We start from the raw sequence: 23,844 nt of genomic DNA, 5'->3' as shown, positions 1-23,844 counted from the left end.
CTGGCTGACTGTGCAGCTGGGTGGCTGGCCCCTGGGGTCTTCCTCTTCTTTTTTCTCTTGGAGGTAGGGTCTGTATGTCACCCCAAATGGGTTAATCTCCTGGACTCTGTGATCTTTCAGCTTCCTGAGAAGCTGGGATTACAGAAGACACACACACACACACACACACACACACACACACACTCACACACACACTCACACACACACAAAGAGCATAGATAAGTACACATAATTTTTCAGGTGTTTTTGACAGAGTATGGCCTTGGCTTCTTTATCCTTTTGCATCTATTTCCCAAGTGCTGGAATTATAGGCCTGCCCATTGCAAGAACATTTTTTAAAAGATCTATTTTATACTCATGTGTGTCTGTGTGTGTGTGTGTATGTGTGTGTATTCATGTGGGTGCTCTCAAAGGTCAGAAGAAGGCAGTGGGTTTGCTGGAGTTCCATGCAGCTGTGAACCGCCTCATGTGGGTGCTGGGAGCTTACTCACGTCCTCTGCAGGGCAGCAATTCAAGTGCTGTAGCTGCTGAGTCAGCTCCTCAGCCCCAACTGCGCTCTTGTTATAGGAAGGGCCAACTGTTTACAAAGAAGACAGTTAAAATATTTTCTTTGTAGTGGACAATACAATGGCAGAATACATACACAGAACTTTTGAATTACATATTAATCATGAGACTACTTCCAGCTTTCTTTGTGCTCTCCACACTTCTAAGGAAACATTGCTGCGTTTTAGCAGAGACATAAAAATGGCATTGTATATACTTAAAATTAAATCCACACTGACATAAAATGAATTTGTATGAAAAGTTAAATCTGCGTAGAAACTTTCCCACAAGAATCAACAACTCTAGAAATAGTAAAATTTATCTTTGAGCTAACTGATTTATCAGACATTGGAAGTAGGAGGCTGGAATTGCAGTTAGTGGTAGAATGCTTGCCAGCACCTCATGAGGCTATGGGTTCAATTCTCAGTACTGAAAAGAAAAGAAAGAAATTGGAGGTTGGGAGTCAGGAGGCAAGGGGGAAGAGTGAGAGGAGAGAGAGAGAGAGAGAGAGAGAGAGAGAGAGAGAGAGAGAGAGAGCTCAGTGTTAGTACAGTCCGTAAATACTCTATTCTATTACTTGGGCCATAGAAAGAGCCTCATTAAAATGAAAAATTACCCAAAATTGAGAGGCCTCTCTGGGGAGCCTGAGAAATCCATGGAGGCTTTGAGGGGAGACATGGTGGCCAAGGATGAGCCTGCTGAGCGCACAGTATCTCCAGAACAACTTTTTTTTTAAGGTAGGTCTTATGGGAAGATGCTTTTACAAAGTAGTTTCATGGAATTGGGAAAATGGGTAGCAGAAGGGACCAGTGCCCATGGCAGAGAGAAGCAGAACTAGAGACGGAGCACCAGCAGTAGGTGTGGGAGCAAGGCCACAGGGGACTGCGGCTTGCAGTGACCGCCAGCTGCGGGGGAGGAGAGCACCAGCCTTCAGCGCTGCCTCCGGAATGGGCTACCCAACCGCACCGTCACCCTGTCTCTCAGCAACAAAATATTGAGATGAAGAATGGTCCATTTTCTGGGTTAAGCGTCCTCGAAGACTTCTATGCTTCAGCTGTTGCTGGAAGCCATGCTGATGTGTATGGTCTGCGTTAGCCCTGGAAACCATGCTGATGTCTTTGGTCCATGCTGCTGCTGGAAGCCATGTTGATGCCCATGACCAGGGCTGCTGCTGGAGACCATGTTGATATCTGTGGTCCATGCTGCCACCAGAAGCTGTGTGGAGTCCATGACCCGTGCTGCTGCCAGCAGCTTATGGGCAAAGAAGCGTCCTTTGCAGTGGTATTGATGACAGCAGGCTCATAACTGAGAATGAGCGACATTGAAGGATTCTGAGACAATCCCCCCCCCCCAAAAAAAGAAATAGTCCAGACAGGAAGCTATTAAAGAGAGTCCTTAAAAATTGCGATAAAGAGGCTGAAGTGTAGCTCTTCACGGGTGATGGCTTCTGGCCAGGGGGTGGTGGGTGAGGGGTGGGGAAAGACTCAGCTTTCTTTAAGGGGCTGGGCACTGGGAGTTTGACCATGCTCCAGTGAGTATATGGGAAACATAAATTGGACTTGGTGCATTTTTGGGGGGGGCATGAAAGGGTGGGAGGATGGACCTGGGAGGAACTGGAATTGAGTGTGATCAGGGTGCATCGCATGAAATTCCTAAATAACCAATAAAAATGTTACATTGGAGGGAAAGATTATTGATAGACCATTAACTATATAAAATGATAACATCAAAATATTATTTTGGCAATTTTTAAGTATTTGTGGTTTCTCATGAATCGTCATTACCCCTCTCATGATAGAAGCTTTTACTGTGCACCTTTCCTGCCTTTTGAGCAGGGCGCCTACATTTTCCTTTTGCACTAGGCTAAGCAAATTAGACAGCCAGCCCCAACCTCAGGCAGGCTGTCACCGAGATTTGTTAAGTCATGAAAGAAGACAAATCCCACCTATAAATGTTTAGGGGGTGTAGGAAAAGAGCAAGAAATGCAAGACAATGTGTACTCTTAAAATGTTCCATATAAAACCACAGAGTAGGCATTTCATCTATTTAAAACAATGTACTGCTGGGGTAGGTATAGCATAGTAGGTATAAGAAAATACATAGTGGTTGACTTTTTTTACTCTTCAGGGGCCTGCCACCCAGCTCTCAAATAACTACACAGAGACTCATTTTTACTTATGAATGCCTGGCCTTAGCTTGGCTTGTTTCTAGACAGCTTTTCTAATTCAAATTATTCCATTTCTCTTTAACTATGTTTTGTTTCTGGGCTTTTTACCTTTCTTTATTCTGTATATCTTCCTCTCCTTCTTACTCCCTGGCTAACTGTGCAGCTGGGTGCTGGCCCCTGGGGTCTTCCTCTTCTTTTCTTGCTCCTCTTCTACAGAGTTCTCCTCCTATTTATTCATTCTGCCCGCCAGCCCCACTTCTCCTTTCTCCTGCCTAGCTATTGGCCATTCAGCCCTTTATTAGATCAATCAGGTGTTTAAGGCAGGTGCAGTAACTGCTTTACAGAGTTAAACAAATGCAACCTAAAAGAATGCAACGTATCTCTGCATCATTAAATGAGTATTCCACAGTATAAATGAATGTAACACATCTTAAACTAACATTCCACAACAATATGTTTTGACATTTGTGCTGAGGTTGCCATCAGGGAAAAAAAGGGGGGACACTATTTTCATTGAGTAGCATTTGTGTTAAAGATATGTCTTCACCATAAAAAAAAAAAAAATAACCACATGAGCATAAAAACCCATTCAGATGAAGATCAAATTTAGTTGTAGTAGGCCTGTTGGAGTGTTCATCAGTGTTCTGTGCTATCCAAGGATGCCGTGTTATTTCCCCCCCCCCCAAAGAACAGATAGATAATTGCGGTTATTCAAGCCAGCTTTCGCTTTGGGTTTCTTTAGAAACAGTGACTCTTGGGTACTAGAAAGAAGATTCATCGGTTAGGAGTGCTTGCTGCTCTTCCAGAGGACCCAGGCTCCATTCCCACCATCATCCATAACTCCAGCTCCAGGGGATCTGACACCCTCTTCTGGCTTGTGGCATTAGAACACACATGGTACACAAACATTTATGAAAGTGTTTGCATGCACATAAATAAAATAAAAATTAAAAATGGCTCTCAATGGACTTTATAGTAGAGACAAAATCACAATAGAGATGACTTGCTTTTGAAAATGAGATAGCAGAGGGAAAAAACTTCAAGCAGAAAAATCTGCTTCCTGTGGAACTAACACAGATGTTTGTTTTTATTTTTGTCTGATGGCTATTGTAATAAACCCATTTATTATAGGAATTTATACTTACCTAAAGATATTGGACAAGGCAACTGAACATATTTTAACTTTTCAATTTTTAATAAAATTACAGATTCCTAAGTGATATAGTTTTTGTATTGGTGCCTCTCATGGGCCTGTTTTGGTCCTTCATTTCTTAAATGGCTCAAACTGACTCCAAAAGCATGCCAGTGTGTGCAGTATTACAACAGAAGAGTTCATACACGAGTCTCTAAAATTGGGCAAGACAGTTACAACACACACAAGAAACAGAAAAGGTATTTGTAATCCATAAAGCCTGCTTGCAGATCTTCAACAAAATGGCAGTGGCCCTGCCTCCACTTCTCAGGGTGTCTCAAGGTCAACTTTGAAAGACGGCTGAGAACTGTGTGGAAGTCACATTCCTCTGTGGCGTGGGACGGTGTGCATGCATGGCTGGTAATTACTGGTTGAAAAGGCCATAGGCTTTTTGTGGACCCCAGTTAATTATCTCCTCTTTCTTTCCACCAATTCTCCACATCATTAGATAGCAGCAGAAGTTTGGCTTTTATAGAGAAAAGAATTTAGGGGGTAGCGGAGAAAAGCGTTTTGTTTTTAAGATAGTTTCCCATTGGCAGGGTGGTTAGAAATCAACAATTAAACTGACAAAACCCAAACAGAACCAGGGCTGTCTATTTGAGTGCAGGCACAGAAAGCAGGTTGGACATTGCAGTTTTGCTGCAGAGCTTATTATAGTGTGTGAGATCCTAGTTCTAGGCAGGGTCTAGAGTTACAGGATTCTCACACTGTCAGCCTATCAGGGGCTAAGGTGCTTGGTCAAACACGTAGAAAAAGATTACCAACAGGCAGGATGCAAGTCAAATGCAGCCCACAGACAGGCACTGTTTTGCCACCGTGGTTTTAAAAATTTGAATTAGGGTTGTAGAGATGATTCTTGCAGAGGACCTGAATTTGGTTTCCCAGCACCCACATTAGGCAGCTCACAACTGCCTGTCGATCCAGTTCCAGGGGATCTGATGCCCTCTTCTGGCCTCTGTGGGCACTGCATGCACACGGTGCACAAACACTAGGCACACAGATACCACACATAAAATAAAACAATTAAACAAATCTCTTTAAAAATTGACAAATTAAAAATTTGGACTACTGTGATGCTGAATTTTATGTGTCAAGTCAATTTGGCTTTTTTTAAAAAATATTTTTATTTTATAATTAATTTAATTTTACACATCAGCCATGGATTCCCTTGTCCTCCCTCCTCCCAACCCCCAGCTTTCCTCTCCAATCCACCCCCAATTCCCACCTCCTCCAATCCACCCCCAATTCCCACCTCCTTCAAGGCAAGATCTCCCCTGGGGAGTCAGCCCAGCCTGGTAGATTCAGCTGAGGCAGGTCCAGTCCCCTCCTCCCTGCATCAAGGCTGTGCAAAGTGTCTCAGCATAGGCCCTAGGTTCCAAAAAGCCAGCTCATACACCAAGGACACATCCCAGTCTCACTGCCTGGGGGCCTCCTAAACAATTCAAGCTCATCAGCTGTCTCACTTAACCAGAGGGCCTGGTCCAGTTCCTCAGCCTGGGGGCTCCTCAGCTATTGGTTCCCAGTTCATGTGTTTCTGCTAGTTTGAACAAGAGATATTGAGACCATGATGGAGAAAGCACAGGGACAAATAGTCAAGTTTGGCTTTTTTTTTTTTGGTTGTAGTTTAAACACTAGTCTAGCATGCTCTTAAAATATAGATGTAACATTTGCAGTCAGTCTTCAGTGGATGGGTTCAAATTGATGGGTTCACCAAATAGGTTGAATGCCTTGAGAGCAAAATCTGAGGCCTTTTGGAATATGGAATTCTGGCCAGGTGGTGGTGGTGCACAACTTTAACCCCAGCACTCAGGTGTCAGAAGCAGGCAGATCTCTGTGAGTTCAAGGCCAGCCTGGTCTACAGAGCTAGTTCCAGGATAGCCAGGGCTACACAGAGAAACCCTGTCGTCTTGAAAAACCAAAAGGAGAGGGGGGGGGGGGGAGAATGAATGAGAATTCTGCTTCAGGATTATAATAAAAAAAAAAAAATAAAAATCTTGTTTCAGTTTCCAGCCTTAAAAAGCTCACATTTGTTCTAGGTCTACTGTTGTGGAGAACCCTAATGGACACTATTATGTAGTGGTATTTGCTCCACCCACGCCCTTTGCCTATATGGCCTGAAGGAGGTGGTGCATCTTGCTGTTGTATGTGACCTCTTAAAAGGAAAGGGTGAGGGAGCACGAGGCCTTCTCCCTGCTTCCTGCTTCCTAGTGTGATCGAACTACCAGGAGGATTCTCTCCTGGTTAGAACAGAGGACGACTTCAGCTGTCTACTCTGTTCTGTATTTGTAACTGCATTTCCTCAATTAATAGCCTAATAAATTCCCTACTACCCCTAAAGCGGACTCCCATGGATTTCTCGCTTTACTTCAACATAGACTATTAATTTCTGACCCCAGTGGGTTTACTCACCTTAGTTTCTGTACTAGAAGCTCCTGGCATTTCTCAGCTTCCCTTGTAGCTGTCAGTAACCAGAGTTTAAAATCTAGCCAATAAGATGTAAGCAGATGCACATTGTGGAAACTTCGTAAAATGTACCTGATGGCTGCCTCGTGTCCCCATTTTAACAGCTTGACATGCACCCTCAGCCTGGGATTTAGGGTCTAGATCCTAGAGGACATACCAAGTCATGAATGTAAGTGCCACACCCCAAGAATGACAGCACAAAGCTAAGAGGAACTTTGAACCCTGATCTTCATGAATCTGCTAGATTAGAAAGGAAACCCTTCTAATTGATGCTAATGTTGCTTGACATTTTATGTTAGGACGATGTAGATGTAGTTATAGTTTGGTAAAACTGTCAGCTTTTTCTTTTTAAAGGATACTTTACATAAACATTTGGATGGATCTCTGAATTCTCCCCTGAACATGTGGAGTGTTTGATCAACTTGAGGTCATGCTCCCTATTATAGCAATTAATCAATACTAATGAAAACTTGCATCAGATGGGGCTAAAGGGCCTACCAAGTCTACTTCCTTCCTTTAAGTTCCTAGAGGTAAGACAAAAGTATGTTCTAAAAATAGACTCAGCAAGTTCAAAGGTCCTGAGGTGGAAGCAAGTTTGATTGGGCATGGTCCACGAGGTGGAGAAAGGTAAAAGATGAGCTGATGCAAGGAGGCAGGGTTACATAATCTATCTTCCAGGGGCAGGGACTTCGGTCTCTCTCCTAAGTGTATCTAGATGTCATTAGAGAGTTTTTATTTGTTCATTTGTGTATGTGTGGTGTGAATACGTGGATGTGTCTGTGTGTGAGGTGAACTTGTGTACATGTGGAGGTCACAGGACATCTTCAGTTGTTGGCTCTCACCTTCTACCTTGTTAGAGACAGATGCTTGTTGTTGCTTGCTGCTGTGACTCCAGGCTAGCAGGCCTGTGAGCTTCTGAGAGACTCTCCTGTCTTTGGGCCCCTCTCACTGTCAGAGAGCGGAGAGTACACACACATGCTATATCCTGCCTTTACCTTGGTTCTGGGGATCCAAACTCAGGTTGTGTAACAATCGCATTTACCAGCCAACCTCAAACCCTAGTTCTCCTTAGAGAATTTTGAGCAGGTGAATGAAATGACTTACTTCATTTTTACGACTCATGCTGGCTGCTGGTTAGATGGTAGAGTTGCAAGAGCTGAGTGCAGTGGCACATACCTGTAATCCTCCCCCGCTGGGAGCTAAAAGCAGGAGGCCAGCCTGGGCTACATGCAACCCTATCTCAGAACCAAACCAAAGCAAACCAAAAGGACCACAAAAAGAGCCGAAGCAAGGAGACCAATTTAAAAAAGATATTTAACAGTCCCATGAGAAGTGATACCTGCTTGGGAAATCCAAGAGATTTAGGATCTGTTTTAGAGGTAGAGACAGCCAACCTTGCTAGCAGATTGGGTGTGGGGTTTGAGGACGGGTACTCAATGGCATGGATGCTGGCTCCCTTCACTCATATGGAAGCCTAAGGGAAGAACTGATCTGGACAGGCAAGCAGAAGACCTGCTTTGCTCCCACTTTGAAATGTCTATGAAACATCCCAAGAGAATGAGCAAATGGTTGCATAGGTGAGGGTGGAGCCTTATTTAGCGTTCTTTCTGAATGTTCCACCGTTCAGCCTGGTTTCTGATTTAGATAGAAATCCAGGAAATTCCGTGAATTGTTGCTGAATTGTATTTAATACATGAAACATTTCTAAGTTATGCTCAATCTTGTTTGAAGTCTCCCTGGACCAGCTGGACTTACCTATCAGCTTCTAGATCTCCACAGTGTCCAGGGGCTTAGCATGCATACCAGGCTTTATTTCTCATACAAGGTATGCATGGAAGAGCTGAGGTCAAATATTTTGCAAACTGCTGTGTGTCATCCACTTACACTCCAATTTGTCATGTGTGTCTTTTTAATTTTGGATGACCTTTAGCTGACTCAGAGTGACATTTCCACTCTCTGCTCCACCCCCCTCTTTTTTATTTTTTATCTTCTCTAACCAGTCTTTATTTCATGAAGTGTTCAAAGAAGCCAACAAACAAAATGACTTTTAATTTATTTGGGGGCTGATTCTGGGGTGCTGGGGAAGGGCTCTCTTCCTTACATTAGAAACTTCAGCATGAAAACAGAGTCACACAGATAGGAGCCAGATTGGAGGGAGTGTCTGTTGTTGTTTTTATTACACTTGTTATTTGTGTGTGTGTGTGTGTGTGTGTGTGTGTGTGTGTGTGTGTGTGTATGCATGTACACACATGGCAAAACTACAAATGGGGGAATTTAGTTTTCTCCTTTCACTGTGTGGATTCTGGATTCTGGGGATTGAATTTAACTTGTCCATCTTGTTACCACAGACCTTTACAGTGACAGAGCTAGCTCCACCCCTCCACCCCTGCTCTCTTTTTTTAGGTGTAGTGGCCAGATGGGCTGGGCTAGTAGTGGCGTCCAGATTCAAGAGCTTCAGTAGAAGACAGCACGGAGCCTGACCCAGGTCCAGGAGAGCAGCGATACCATCTTTCCCTGCAGGCTGCAACTCCCAAGAGGAACAACACAGTGGGAGGAGTCCAGTATGCCCAGTTCTCCTGTCCCAGTTTATTCTCCATCCCTAGAGATGAGGAAATAGTTCTTCCCATAAAACCCAGGGTGGAGGGAGGCCATCCTCTTGACAGGTAAAGGAAACACATGCACTGTGGACTAATTGGCTGGTACGATGGTTGGATTCTCATACATGGGGTAACAACAGGAATCCAGCAGAATTCTGTCACTTGATAGCTACGAAGTTCAGGGACAATTCCTGGTTCTAAACTTTTCATTTCCGAAAACATTAGAAGGAGTTTAGTACCCACCGTGTGAGATAATTCAGGGCTGATCTGCCTGGCTCAGGATAAACATTTGATGAGGATCTGCTACCAGCAGAGCGACACTAAGTGCACCATGCCCCGCTTAGGTAATGTGCTGGTGCTGGGGCTGTACAGCTAGAAGGGTTACTCTCAGCAGATGGAAACCTCAAGGGCTGTTAAGAGGTATGCTATATGGCTTCGAACCTGAGTGTTGCCCGAAGATCCATGTGCTTAGCGCTGTTGGGAGGGGCTCAGAACTTTAAGAGATGGGGCCTATCGAGAGGACTCTGGTGACTGGGAGCTCAGAAGGGGTAGTATGAGAAGGGTCTGTCTGTCATCTAGTGTCTTCCTTAATTGATTTCTTCAGTGTCTTCATTTGAAGTCTTTTGTTTCCTTGGTGAGATTTATACCAGGTGTGTGTGTGTGTGTGTGTGTGTGTGTGTGTGTGTGTGTGTGTGTGTGTTGTCAATGGAATTGCTTCCCCAGATTCTTTTCTGCATGTTATTGGTATATAACAAGGCTAGTCTGGGCTGGAGAGATGGTTCAGTGGTTAAGAGCACTGACTGTTCTTCTGGAGGACCTGGGTTCAATTCCCAGCACCCACAGGATAGCTCACAATTGTCTGTAATTCCGTCCAGGGGATCTGACACCCTCACACATACATGCAGGCAATGCATATAAAATACCAAAAAGGCTAGTCATTTTTGTACATTTTATATCCTACCACCTTGCTGAATATATTCATCAGCTCCTACGAGTTTTGTTGGTGAAGTCTCTAAGATCACTTATTTATGGGATCATATCATCTACAAATACATCTCCCCACCTCATCATTTGTACCCCTTTGGCTTCTTTCTCTTGTCCGTTGCTCTAGCCAAGGCTTCAAGCACTATAATGACTAGGGGTGGAGAAAGCAGATAACCTTTCCTTGTTCTGATTTTCATGGGTGATGCTTTGACTTTTTTCCTATTAGCATAATGTTGGCTATGGGTTTGTCACATTTACGTGGCTTCTGGTATGCTGCCCATGCCTCAGCAGATGGCTTCATATCCTTGTGCACATAGGCAGCACTAACTGGACTCAGTGGATGATTTTTAAGAAGTGAAAAAGAAAGAAAATGAAGTTCAGGAAGTAGTTGGAGGGAACCTAGAGGGAGTGGAAGAGTGGAGGAAGATATTATTATGATATATTGTATGTGGGCTGGAGAGATGGATCGGCCATGAAAGGCTAGGCTCACAGCCAAAAATAGAAGATACATTGTATATGTTTACAAAAATAAGCAAAAATACATTTAAAAAGAGATAGAAGAGTCCCAACCTTTTGTCTTTATTTCCCCCAGCCACAAGGTGAGTCACTTTCCTATACCACATGCTCTACTGTAGCTGGGGTTCTCTCCAGTCCTGCCTGGCCCATGCTCAAGACAAATCACTCTCACCCACTGGCCCTGCAGCCACTCAGACCCAAATAAACACACACAGGCTAGTATTATTTAAAACTGCTCAGCCATTGGCTCAGGCTAACTATTGACTAGTCCTTACATCTTAAACTCAGCCCATTTCTGTTCATCTATAAGTTGCCATGTGGCTTGTGGCTTACCAGTACTTTTACATTTCACTTCTCATAGTGGCAGCGGCTGGCAGCGTCTCCTGACTCAGCCTTCCTCTTCCTAGAATTCTCCTCTCTGTTTGTCCCGCCTATACTATACTTCCTGCCTGACTACTGGCCACTCAGCGTTTGCATCCTTCTCCCATTTCTCAGGTAATATTATATTATATTGTGAGGTCTTAGATGTAGTTGAAAACTAGATAGTTACAATTTCCTTAGTTATGATAAAAGATAAGTTAGATATAAAACCTTAGACTCACAAATATAGGATAGATAGGATATCTTCTTTAATTTTGCCAAAGACAAATAGACTAGATATTATAAATAGACTAGATATTGTAACTGTATTTCTTGCTTGATAATTGTTTTGTGATATGTAATTTTACTATGTTAAAGTTAAAAACCTTCCTTTTTGAAAAAAAAAAAAAGAAAAGGGGAAGTGCTGGGGATGTCTTTCTGTATAAATAAAATGATGATTGGCCAGGCAGGAAGTATAATATAGGCAGGACAAACAGAGAGGAGAATTCTGGGAAGAGGAAGGCTGGGTCAGGAGTGCCAGCCAGACACAGAGGAAGCAAAATGTAAAAGTACCAGTAAGCCACAAGCCACGTGGCAACTTATAGATTAATAGAAATGGGTTAATTTAAGATGTAAGAGCTAGTCAATAGTTAGCCTGAGCTAATGGCCAAGCAATTTTAATTAATATGAGCTTCTGAGTGATCATTTTATATGTGGGCTGCAGAACTTTGGGGGCCGAGTGGGACTGGAGAAAACTCCAGCTACACCCTACCAGGAATAAAAACCATCTTGAAAGGTGACAGGAGTACCCCAGGCCTAGTCTCTGCATAGCACACACTTGGCCCTTGGTTGCATCCCCAGCCCACACCCTACACATGCTATGTACACTGTTAAGCCCATGCAGTGGTATTCCTTGCTCCAAAGTGCCTGCTAGTGATTATATTTCAGCGAGACCACACCTAAGTAGAACAGTCCCAAAAGCTGATCTTGGAATTACCAGGCCTCCTATACCCTTAGTGGGTAGGGGTCAAGTAAACACTTCAGTTCTTCTTCAGTGAAGAATGCCAACAGGGTAGGGGATGTAGCTCAGTGGTAGAACAACTTGCCTGGTAGGCACAAGACCTGGATTCACTCACCAGCACTTCAAAATTTAAAAAAAAAAAAAAAAAAAAAGCCTTTTTTTTCTTTTTGGTTTTGTTTTGATTTTTTTTTTTTTTAAGGGAGTTAGTCACCATTAAAGACTAGGGGTTCTGAGTCCTCCAGGAGTTAAAGCTATATCTAGCCTCGATTTGTAGCAAAGCATATGCCCAGGAGATATAGCTGTGTGTGGAACACAAAGAGCTACTCACTTTGGAATCAGACACCTGGATCTGAGCTGGCAGAGCCCCAGTGAGGCCAGGGAGCTAGGCAACATTGAGGGGCTGGGAAATCCCACACTCCTTAGACCCTGCCACTGCAACCGTGTCTTGCCAGCTCCCCTCTGGGAAGAAAGTGATGTAAGCCCTTGCCTGACCGCTTCGGTTGAACACATTTCCTGTCTTACTCCAGAGCCACGGCAGCTTTGCAACCAGCATCTCAGCACCCTGCAGCTTTAGCCCATGAGTGCATTTGCTTTATCTATGTGAGGGAACTAGAATTAGCCAGAAACCCTTCCTCTGAGATTGGGGGTGGCTACCTCCAGAAAAATTAACCTAGCCCCTAGCAGGAATCAAGGACCTGTGGCACTGAACCCTCTATCTACTGGGCTGTTTCTTTCATTCCTTCCCACGTGACCCCCCAGTCTTCCTTGCAGGACCTTCTGAGCCAGGCAAATCTTTGCAGAAAAAGGAGGTGGCTGAAGGAGCCTGGGTTTCTGATCTCTGCTTCATTGCATCACCAGGGCTCAGAAAATTTGCACTCCAGGAATGAACGGGGAGTTACAACAGCTAGCTGCACCCCAAACTGCGTGTAGGAGGCATCCTGGTTACCTCAGCACATACACACACCAGGAACGTGCAGAAGCTATGGCTTGAAGGGCCAAGTGCTGTATTCTGTAAGGAACAATGGAAGGCCAAGGCCAAGCTACAGGGATGGCTTGTGGAAACAGGGGTAGGACTTAGAACAGTGTAGTTAGCACTTTGTGGGGTGTGTATGTATGTGTGTGTGACTCTGGTAATTAGGCAACTCAGCTGTTCTTTTAAAAAATACAGTCATATTCTAGAGCCTAACTAACCATTCTTTCCCGTCTTCTAGTTTTGCCCACCCCCAGAGCCTCCATCCCACAAAAGTCCTAAACAACACTCAACTTTTCAAAAGCCAAACCTTTTCAGGACATCCGAAAGAGTAAAGCACTCTGGGCCAGGGCAGCGTGAGACCTGTTTTTTGGCGGGCGGCTGTTCAACCAGGTCTTAAAACAAAAGCTTGGACGTTTTCATCTTTTACTTCCGAATCCCACTTCAGAGCCTTCAAAAACCAGCATGTGGACCCTTAAAGAATATTCTAGGTAGGTAGCACTGGCACTTGGTGAGGGTGGGTGGAACCACACTTTAAGGTGTGGCGTTTCCCGTCAAGGAGTGCCACGTAAGTAGCGGGGCTGGGGCTCCCTTGTCATTTAATAGAAGTGGAGGTGGCGCTGGCTTTGGCTCTCATTGTCTAAGGCTCTTGAGGAAGCGCTGGTCGGAGCCCTGCAGCTTGGTCGCTTTGCACGGCCCCGGAGATCAAGGGGTCGCTGGTGGGGCTGGGAAAGATGCAGGGAGTGTCAATCATTCAGTGCCAGCTACCTGCCCTGCTCTCCGGGTCCAATGGGAGGAGCGCGCGAGCCGCACCTCAACCTGCCGGAAACGTCACGACGCCGAGGCTGACGTCGGGCCAATGGGAGGCCTTCCTGGCCAGGGGGCGGGGCCGGAGGAGTTGGGCCGCGGAGGCAGTTGGCGGAGTGTGTGGGTTCTCCTGCCCGGCAGCTACGGGGCGCCCGCGGCTAGTCCGTCCCGGTCGCTGCGTCCCGCGTGGTGCAGGCTGCCCGCTGAGCTGAGCGGCGGCGGGACCTGACGGACGCGCCTCCCGGCACGCCAGGCTCCACACTTCCCTTCGCCCGCACTTCCTCCTGCCGCAGCGCCGTGCCGGCTGGGCGGGCGGGATGGCGGCCCGGGGGAGCTGCCCGGCGCCGACGCGACGGCTGCTCGTGCTCCTGCTGCTTCCGCTGCTCTGGGCCCCGGTGGGGGTCCGAGGCGGCCCGGACGAAGACCTGAGCCACCGGAACCAGGAGCCGCCGGCGCCCGCCCAGCAGCTGCAGCCGCAGCCCGTGGCAGTGCAGGGCCTCGAGCCGGCCCGGGCCGAGGTGAGGGCCGCGGCTGGAGGGGATGGGGCGGGCGAGCCATCGGAGCGGGCTGCCGGGTACCAGGCTCCGCCGCTGGCGGCGCCGCCCTCTTCCCGAGGCGGCTGGGGGAGGGGAGCCGGCCCCTGCTAGCCTCGCCGGGAGGAGGGTGACCGAACAGCTTTCCCAGGCGCGGCCTGGCCTCGCCTGGCTGCTTGGGGGGGAAGGGAAAGGGAGAGCCCAGCCAGGGGTCCCCAGGGGTCCTCTAGATCCCCAGTAGCGACGTGTTTGCTACGGAGTCGGCGTCCTGCTGATTAGATGTGCCTTACTGGAAAGACTGGGAATACTCATCCCAAGTAGAAAGTTTTTAGCACAGAGCAGCTGGGAGAGACTTGAGCTTCTCAAAAGATGATCACATCGGCCCTGTCATTGCTGAGGCAATCCATCCAGAGATGCTCACCCGAACCCAGCTTGGTTCTTTACCAAACGTAGGGTCTAGTGATCATGCATTGTTGCCCCCCCACCCCCTTTAAAAAAACAAAAAACAAAAAACAAAAAACCGTGCTTTGGCTTGAGGGAAGTGGCCCTTAAGAACGCAGAGACCTGCGTCTGATGGTAGATTGCTCTATAGTGGGGGATTCCCAAACTACATTTACCTTCACAGTAGATAGAAAATAACCTTTTAATCTATGTTCGTAGAGTTTCTCCTTTCTATGCCACTCTCCTCTGTCTTGGGTTCTCTTGTTTCCAATTTTGACTCATACACTCTGGAGTTTTCTAGTCCATTAGTAGGGTCCATTTTGGCATGAGTTTTCTACCCCCATCGCAGTCTGTGCCCCCTAATTCATTAAACACAGAACTCTTCAGGGAATGGCTCTGTACAGTCATATGGCAGGATGGATGGATGGATATTCACGTTTCTTGATCACCCAGTTCCAGCCAAACTCTGGCTCTTTTAGGGACCCACCACTCCCCCACTGTATTCTAAAGCCGCTCCTTCCAGAACCCTGAGACCTGACATGTGCTCTCTTGCCAGCCCCTCCTAAACAAAGACCTTACAACAGAATTCGAGCTTGAAGCCTGCGGGTCAGAACCCTTCCCATCTTCAAGAGCCAACAGAAACCTCTGGAGCCTTTCCCAAGCTGCTCTTGTTAGAAGTGATCATTCTCTGAGTAAATGGGAGTTTTCATTTCCTCGCAGTTCACATTATACTGGTTGGCCTTCCCCACATTTTGTTTTTCGACGCAGTACCAGAAGGTGGGAATTTCTGCGATTCTGGGTTTGGTTTTACGTAGCAAGTACTTTCTAAGAATCACCTATCCAGAATGTAGTAATCGGCCTTGAGAAATAAGGAAAGATTCTCCTTACTGGAAGTACTCAGGAAGAAGTTAAATAACTAGTCATCTGTTAGAGCTCATTAGCCTGATGTTAAGATTTGATGAGCTGATTTCAGCCATACTTTGGCTGGTAAGCAGGTAGAGCAGGTGACACTTCCTGCTTGTAGTCAGGGCAGCCTGGGTTTGGGTGGTGTAATGTCCAGAGCCAGAACCCGATTCTTAACAGAAGCAGAGTTAGAAAGCAGACTCTGCTCCTCATCTGCCAGATGCTCTTAGCAGCCCTTGCATTGCTAGAACCCTAGCCATTTATTTCATTCTCGTGAGTTTCAGTGGCTGGTGGATTGATTATATATCGATGTAAGCCTTTTATCTTGATGCCCCCTCCCTCCGGGGAATTTAATGTTTCATCTCTTCTTACACTTTCAATTCTGACTTGGTTTCTTAAAACTTGTGTACATGTTCTGTCTGCTCTTGCAGCGTGTTCATGTCTAGAGAGCATTGTTATCTCATTTCTCTTTGTCTTGTTCCTAAAACCTTGTATATTGTTCACATTTGCTAAATAATTTTCTATGAGAAAAACCTAAGAGTTTTTTACATTTTTACATTTCAGTTCCTAATGGGTTTTAAATACTTTTATGGAAAAACCGTAAAATGAACTCAAGCAGGACAAAATATTTTAATAGTGTATATCCCGCCTTCTACTTTCTAAAGGATTTATTAGCTGAAGTTAAGAAAAAGTCAACTTTCATCATCTGCTATCTGTGATTTTGTTTATTAATGGACTGGTTTTAGCTTAGAAAATTGATCTGCAGTAGATTACATAGCTGTTAATTTTGGGATTCTTGTAAACTTTACAAAATACACAAACACAGTGTGGGGTGGTCAGAAATGTTTGAACTCGAGTAATAAATTGCCTTCTGATAGCAGTACAAATCAGGTGTGGAAGTGAGAGTCACTGGCTAGCAGAAGCCAGGGGCTCTACTTGGTTGGCATAAAGGCATTGGGTGGAGGGGGCTTCTGTCCAATCCTCTGCCCACTCTGCCTCCTTCAACCATATAGCAGCAGCATTGTAGCCATTCAGATGACTGCATTCACGGTCTGGCTGGTTAGTCTCTGCTCCATACAGCTGCTTCTGAACCAGCTCTGAGATGCTGAGTCATGAACTTTATTCTTTGCATTCATCATGGGGCCTGTGAGCCGCCACATTCTCCAGCCTCAGAAGCTTACTTTAAAACAGTGGTCCCTGGGAGTGAATGCACGAGTGCAGTTGATGAGTGTGTCAGCTCGTGGAGGTTGCACATATTACAATTTTTAAGACAAATAGTGGTAGGCACAGCCATAGTTACTACAGTCCTTTTAGGATGCTGGAGATAATCTCACTATGGTAAGTAAAGGTCACAGTCTGTTGGCCTCACCTAAGTGGTCTTATGGATGACTGACTTACAACTAAGGGGTTGGAGGAAAAGTTCAGCCACTATGGTTTTTTGTTTTAATATTTTCATATATTTTGGTGTTCTTTTCCATTAGGAATTGATGGTTTACACTTAAGAGCAAAACTTTGTTTCATTTTAATTATATTTCTGTATAACTTTTGGCTGTACCTCAAATATTTCTTACAGTACTAGAATACATTGAAATTTTTTTTCTTCCATGTTTCTTAAACTGTTTAATAAAAGTATAAGTTGCTTCTATAAATGACCAAAGTACAGTTTAACAGCCATATAAATAAGGATTCAGATCTGTTGAGTATCTGGGTTTCAGCTGACTTTGCAGCTATATGCAGTGAATATTTTAAAAGGGTGGGATATTGAAATGCAACCTTTGAGGCCCCTGCCTCAAGTGGAGAGTGAACTGTGAAATTCCTGTCTTCACTGGCAGGCATTCCGGTGGAAGAGACAGTACAAACAAGTCGCTGTATCTTACTGGGTGCAGTGAGGTGGCTGAACTTTCAGACATGGCTCTGTGTGTGTGTGTGTGTGTGTGTGTGTGTGTGTGTGTGTGTGTGTGTGTGTGTGTTTTGAGGGTTCTTTGTCTTTATAACCTGGTTAAAAAGAAGGACAGTGGTGATGTACAGTTGTCCCAGCCCTTGGGGGGTTGAGGCAGGAGCAGAGGAGTTCTTTTTGAACATATAGTCATAAATAAAGCACAATTTTTGTGTTCCAGATAGTGACCTTTTTTGCTCTTCTTTTTTCCTGTTTCTTCCTGGGGCAGAGTACAGACCCTCTCTATTTGAGGATGAAGGGACTGTGTGGCTGTGCAGCAGCACTCTTGTCTTGGTGTCTGAGCCTGCCCAGGTCCCTGTTGTCACGCCACTTCCTGCTGCTCTTTACTACTGTGGGAACACCTCCACAGAGCCCTTTCTTTGTTTCCCTTCTCATTAAACTGCATTCCTTCTCTATGCTGTCCAACACCTGGATCGCAGCATGCTCTGACTGACACCCTCAGTTGTGAAGACTTGAGGTTCCCATGGTGACCTCTGCCTGAAATGATGCTTTCGGTACTCCATTTATTTGGTGTTACGTCAGCAAACGAACAATTAAGAAAAAAATCAGTAAAACTAAGGATTTAATATGCTTCAAATGTATTAGAATTGTAATGTCCGTAAACAAAGTTGCTAAATGTTAAAAAAAAAATTTATGAAAATGTAATTGTTACTTTAGATCAACTAATTAAATCATCCAGAAAGACTCAGACATTGTAATGAAAACTTGCAATAAAATACTTTATCTGGTTTTGGTGGCACACACCTGTAACCCCAGGACAGTTTTAGGTTAGCTTGGCTCTGTTGGTACATAGAGCTCTTACAGATCCAGCTGCATAGCAAGATGCTGCTCCTGACCCAGTCTCTCAACTGTGTTCTTTTAAAATTGGCTTTGTCTGCAGGGCCGTTGTTTTAAGTTCTGTGGCATTTGGTGTTTGTCTTTTTGCACACTGTGATGTTTCCTAGAAAAGCCTCTTCTCTTCTGTCTTTATCAGTAGTGTTGAGGCTGAGCTAGTCCTAAGTGTTGTCCCAGATTACATTATCCTCACATGGTGTCACCTCTTACTTACTTCTTAAGTGACACACACACACACACACACACACACACACACACACACACACTGCATATATATAACTTTTTTGGAAGGGGTGGAATCAGTCTCTTGGTAGCAAGCTATAGATCTTGTTTCCATGCAAGCATTCTTCCTAGTTTTATCATGAGTAAAAGGAGAATTCATTACAGTCACCTTTGTGTTCATTAAACTACAGGGCTAGAATGGAAATTATATCTTTCTTTGTTGTCATTTTCTCTTGAGGATAATGTTATGGTGACACATACTTAGGATCTCAGCTACAATAAGAGGCTTCAAGTTGACTGCAGCCTGGGCTGTGTGGTGAGACGGTTCTCCAAAAATTCAAGATTCTTAAACGAGGATATTCTGTGCAGGAGTGTTATTCTGTGTATGTGTGTAATACCAGAGTGTGGGCACGAGTGTGTCATGGCATGCATACAGAGGCGAGAGGACCACTGGTGTTAGTCCTGGATTTCCACCCTATCGGAGACAGGGTCTCTCCTTTTACACTGTGTATGCCATGCTAGATGTCCTGCACGCTTCTGAGATGCTCCTCTACTTCCGGTCTTGTTGGAGGAGCACTGAGGTTCTAGGGCTATGCTGCAGCACCTGGGTTTGCATGGCACCTGGGTTGGCATGGGTTCTGGGATCTGAACTCAAGTCTCCAGGTTTTTGACAAAGACTATGGACTGATCTATCTTCCCGGTCCTCAACAAATATTTTTTTGTTTGGTTAAGTACAGGTTGCTGGCCCTATTTTCAAGATGCAATTCACTTTTCACATATTAAAATGCCGACATAATGGTGTTTCAGGAACACTCTGAGGAAACACCCTAGAATTTCATGTCTTCTCGTGGTGACAGGTGACAACGGAGACTGCACTCCAGCTGGTGTCCTGTGTGCCAATGCTGGCTTCTGTGCTCTTATGCCCTGTCATTGGATCAGACTCGTCCTTCCCATACCTCCTGCGCTGTTGTCCTTGTTTTCTGTAGGAAGGGCAGTGTATGAGTTGACCCCAGGCTCTTGTGCCTGTTAGGAAGGGTTCCCCCATTCGGCCACCCCCCAGCCTTCCCACGGTCTGCTCTCCTCTGACCTCCAGTGCATTCTTCCTTTGATTCTTTTATGTCTTCCTTTCCCGTTGTCTCCCTTGGTTCCACTTCCAGAGTCAGTTGCCTGTTTTAAGAAAGGAAGAACTAATAATGAGGGACCTTTATTAGCACTGCTTGGCCCCATTAGTCTCTGCTCTGCTGCTTTAGAAACCACTTCTGCTGGAGGATTAGCTGTCAGCTAATCTTTGATGGAGGTTCCCTCCTTGTCTTTTTGTTCTTTTGAGATCTACTCATATGTAAAGACTACTAAGAGCCCCTAGTGTTCTTACCTGCTGAGCCTTCTCTCCAGCCCCCCACCCCATCATTTTGAAGCACACTTGTAACCTAGCAAATTAAGTCTAGAAATCTTTTCCTGTTCTCATTTGACATGGCTAGCTACCCTCTTAAAATTCGAAGCCTGACACCATCATGGCAATCAGATTGTAGAAACATGAGTTAAGCCTGTTGTGCCCCAGGTTAAATTGTGATCATGGCTTTTACTGTTTTTTGCTTATCAAATGAAATGATATGAAGATGTCTGGCACCTACTTAGTAACGAGTAGCTGCCGCACAGAAGCAGTGGACCACTGCCCTGCCTAAGAGAGCCTTCTCATGTCTGTCGCTCTCCTTCCCTCTTCCTCTACCCCACCCCAAAGAGCTTTCCTAAGCTCTCCCCATCCCCAGGTTCCTTCTAAAGAGATGTTTTACAAGGATTTGGCAGTTGTGAGGAGTGACCGGGCAAGTTAGTTAGTTATAGATAGGTTATCCAGCAGGCAAGATATTTCTCTCAGGCATGGCCCCAGGATGCTTTGCCCTCTGTACTCTGTGCTTGGCAGGAAAACCTCCACTCCGGCCTTACAGCCTCTTGAAAGACTGAATGTGCTGCTTACATTACTTCAGATAATCTGTTACTTAAAACAGCTGGTTCTGGATTGGAACCACATCTGAAAGTTGCCCCTGTTGCCACGTCATACTGTATGTGCACAGCTGGGGAGGGGAGCCCAGCTAGGGACATCCTTGCAGCTGACCCTCCCGTGAGCTCCTCCTCTGGAAACCGGGAAAAGAGAACAACAGTGCTGCACTGGAATACCATGGACCGTTCTGGAGCAGAAAACAGCATCACTAAGCAAAACCAGTGCACGGGGAGCGTGGGAACGTGTATAGTCCTAGTCTGTTAAATTCTACAGAGTAATATCCTGGGTATCTAGAAACCCAGAAACATGCCCTGTGCTTCAGGCTTTTTAGAACTAAGGCTATCCCCAACCCCAGGACCTCAGGTTGTATAAAGAGAATAGGACTGTGATTTTACTTTGAACAATAAGGAAACTCAGCCTTCTGGTAGATTGGTGTATGCTTAAGATGGCCAGAAAAAGTTACAGGAATGAAATATTTCTGTTTAGATTATGCATAGTTAGAAAAGCATGAAGCCCAAGATGAAGGAGAGACAATCTGGAGATTTGGGAAATTAGTTGCACACTTCCATATTTTATTTTGGTTTTTCAAGACAGGGTTTCTCTGTGTAGCTCTGGCTGTCCTGGAACTCAACTTGGTAGCCCAGGCTGGCCTCAAACTCACAGAGGTCCTCCGCCTCCCTGAGTGCTGGGATTAAAGGCGTGTGCTACCACATCTGGCTCTTTTTTTTTTTTTAAACACTTCCATATTTTAAATGTGTAGTTTTTGGGTGCAGATACATACATCAATATGGTAAGACATCCGTAAGTGGGGTGCCTCCTGTTTTTGAACACTCTCCAGCATCCCCTTTCTTTAAGCATTAGAATGTAGCCAGTCTCAGAGCAGTGACAGAAAAGCACCGAGGAATAAGGATGGAAGCTGCTGTGTCCATGGCACCAGGTGTGGTGAAGGAGGCAGAGGGAAGGCCTCAGGGCTAGAGCTTTCACCTCGGTGTCGGCCAGAGTCAGGTTCAGGAGCATGGACTTGGAAAGTCATAGGAAACCTGGCATGGGACAGTGCTTTAAGTCTCACCTGTGCGCTCTCCATTTCCGGTGGACAGGACCATGTAGTCTGTGAGGTTCATTTCTGCAAGCCTCAGCTGTGTGCCGTCTCCCCTGGGAATCTCATCCCGTTGCAAACAGCCCCGGCTAATTTAGGCTCGTGGCACCAGGTCTGTGCCTTGTCTGACCCTGCCTCATCTCATGATCCACATCTGACAGTCTCTTGGGAACTCACACTGAGCTCGTCTAAGCCACACCCCTTGCTGTGGTTCTTCTTTTCCCCGTAGTTTTTAGGAGCATGACTGTACCAGGCAGCCAGGCCAGACCACTTCTTAGCACCATCCTTGTTTGGACCCTGCCCTCCTAAGACCTGCTGATGTTTGCTTTCTGTCATGTGCACATTTTTCCTTCTCTGACGAGTTTCTCCACTACTCTTCCTTGGCAGTTCCCTTTGATAGGCTTGCTAGCAGATATCCCCGCGGCCCTGGTTATTAGCCACACTGCCTCCCTCCTTCACGTTTGTCTTACACTCAAAATCTTTTAGGGCCTTTCCTCTGGGTTGGGTTATCATTATCACGCACACTTCTCATTTGGGGTGCTGTTTTTCAGACTGCAAGCATTCATCCAGTGCTTTACTCCTGGGTCTTAGAACAAGCTTTATTCTTTCTCAGTGTTGCTCAGGATCAGGCAGAATGTACACACTGCTGTACTTTCTAGTCAGCCATTCCAGGTGTCTAGTCCTAGATCCTGTGGGACTTGAGAAAGAATCTCACAACCCACACTCCACTTGGTGGTCAAAGGGTGTCCCACAGGTATGAGCTTCCTGACCTTTGAATGAGTAAGTGCAGAGCGTGTACTTTCTGGTGGGATCTGCCTGAGGCCTGCTGCAGCTTACAAGGAATTGATCTAGGCTGGAGTAGCAGGTCAGGGTAGCAGGTCTTTGGAGGGGCTGGAGACATGGCTCATCTGTTAAGAGAAGGTCCTGCTGTTGTGAAGGACTCAAGTCTGGTTCCCAGCACCCATACAGGATAGTTCACAGCTGTGTGTCACTTTGGTTCCAAGGGATCTAGCACCCTTGTCTAGATTCTGTGGGCACCTGCCTTCACATGGGTGCATCTCCATGCACACAAGTGGGTGCACACACAGTTAAAATACATTTTCAAAGAGGTCTTTAAAGTGGTGCATACTAGGGTGTCCATACCTGCTTGATGGCAGAAATCCAGAAGGTGCAGAAGGCTGTGTGGTGAGAAATATTGCTTTGCTTCTCATAGTCGAATTCATGCTCAACAGACTAGATTTCTACTGACTGACTGGTTTTTCTATTTAAAGTTCTGTTGAAACAGAGCCACACGGTTTTCATCCTCTAAAGTGCTTTACCACTGCTCTGAAGTACAGCAGCAGAGTTGAGTAATTACACAAAACCATACAGCGACAGAGCTGTAAAATACGTAGATCTTTAAGGAAAAGCGCCTCACCCATTCTGGTTCTGATTTCCCTCTCTGGAAATGATCTGGGGTGCATTTACAATGGTGTATATAACTCCCTCTCCCCCATATACGTTAACTTCATACATAATACATATTTCATCTAAAGCATCTTAATAGTTTTTTCAATATTAGTATTTATAGAACATTCTTATTCTTATACATCCGTAATCTTGAATGTTTTAAATTACATCTGTTTATCTAGGTTTGTTTATGTGTATGTATGTGGGCTCCTGTGTGCCACATCACACATGTGGAGGTCAGAGGACAGCTTATTCAAGTCAGTTCTCCTTCCCATGAGGGTCCCAGGGATTGAACTAGATTGGTAGGTTTGTAAGTAAGTGCCTTTACTACTGAACCATCTTGCCAGACAGTATATTTTATGTGGATCTTAATTAGGTCCCTGTTGATTGGACACTTAGTTGCATTGTCTCTTTATTATCAACATTTAGTTGATAATGTGTTTCTACTATAGAAATGTCAGCTCTCCAGTCTTCCTGTCCTCACCTTTGTGGCTCTCACCCCTTCTATGACATATTGTCATGGTGTGCATGTGGCTGGATTTCAGGGAACTGGGGTGCAAAGGGCTGGACCAGATAAACCTTGCTTACGGCGTTCTCTTTGAGCTGGGTTTGAGGAGCGTGGACTAATGGGGCAAAATGAAGGCACTGGGGACGGAAGTCTAACTGACTGAGGGTGTGGTCAGCAGCAGCCCCATGAGCTCTCAATCTGCACTGCCCATGACAGCCCTGAGGGGAGGGATCAGCATATAACCTACCACTCTAAAAGTAGTATGAAAAACAATGTTAGTAT

The 23,844-nt window shown here is 45.4% G+C and overlaps 1 protein-coding gene across 1 annotated transcript in view; it reads left to right on the top strand.

The window, feature by feature from the left end:
• Positions 1 to 13,674: 13,674 nt before the first annotated feature.
• Positions 13,675 to 23,844, top strand: part of Tmem165 (transmembrane protein 165) — a 28,997-nt gene continuing 18,827 nt past the window's right edge. Inside the window, exon 1 of the mRNA XM_036200747.1 lies at positions 13,675 to 14,141. Within this exon, the coding sequence (XP_036056640.1) occupies positions 13,941 to 14,141 (201 nt within the window). The 5' untranslated portion in view covers positions 13,675 to 13,940. The remainder of the gene's footprint in view (positions 14,142 to 23,844) is intronic.

This window comes from Onychomys torridus, chromosome 10 (genome assembly GCF_903995425.1).
Source record: "Onychomys torridus chromosome 10, mOncTor1.1, whole genome shotgun sequence".
In the NCBI taxonomy this organism is placed as follows: domain Eukaryota; kingdom Metazoa; phylum Chordata; class Mammalia; order Rodentia; family Cricetidae; genus Onychomys; species Onychomys torridus.
The sequence above is the reverse complement of the archived record's forward strand: the minus strand, read 5'-3'. Positions and strand labels throughout refer to the sequence as shown.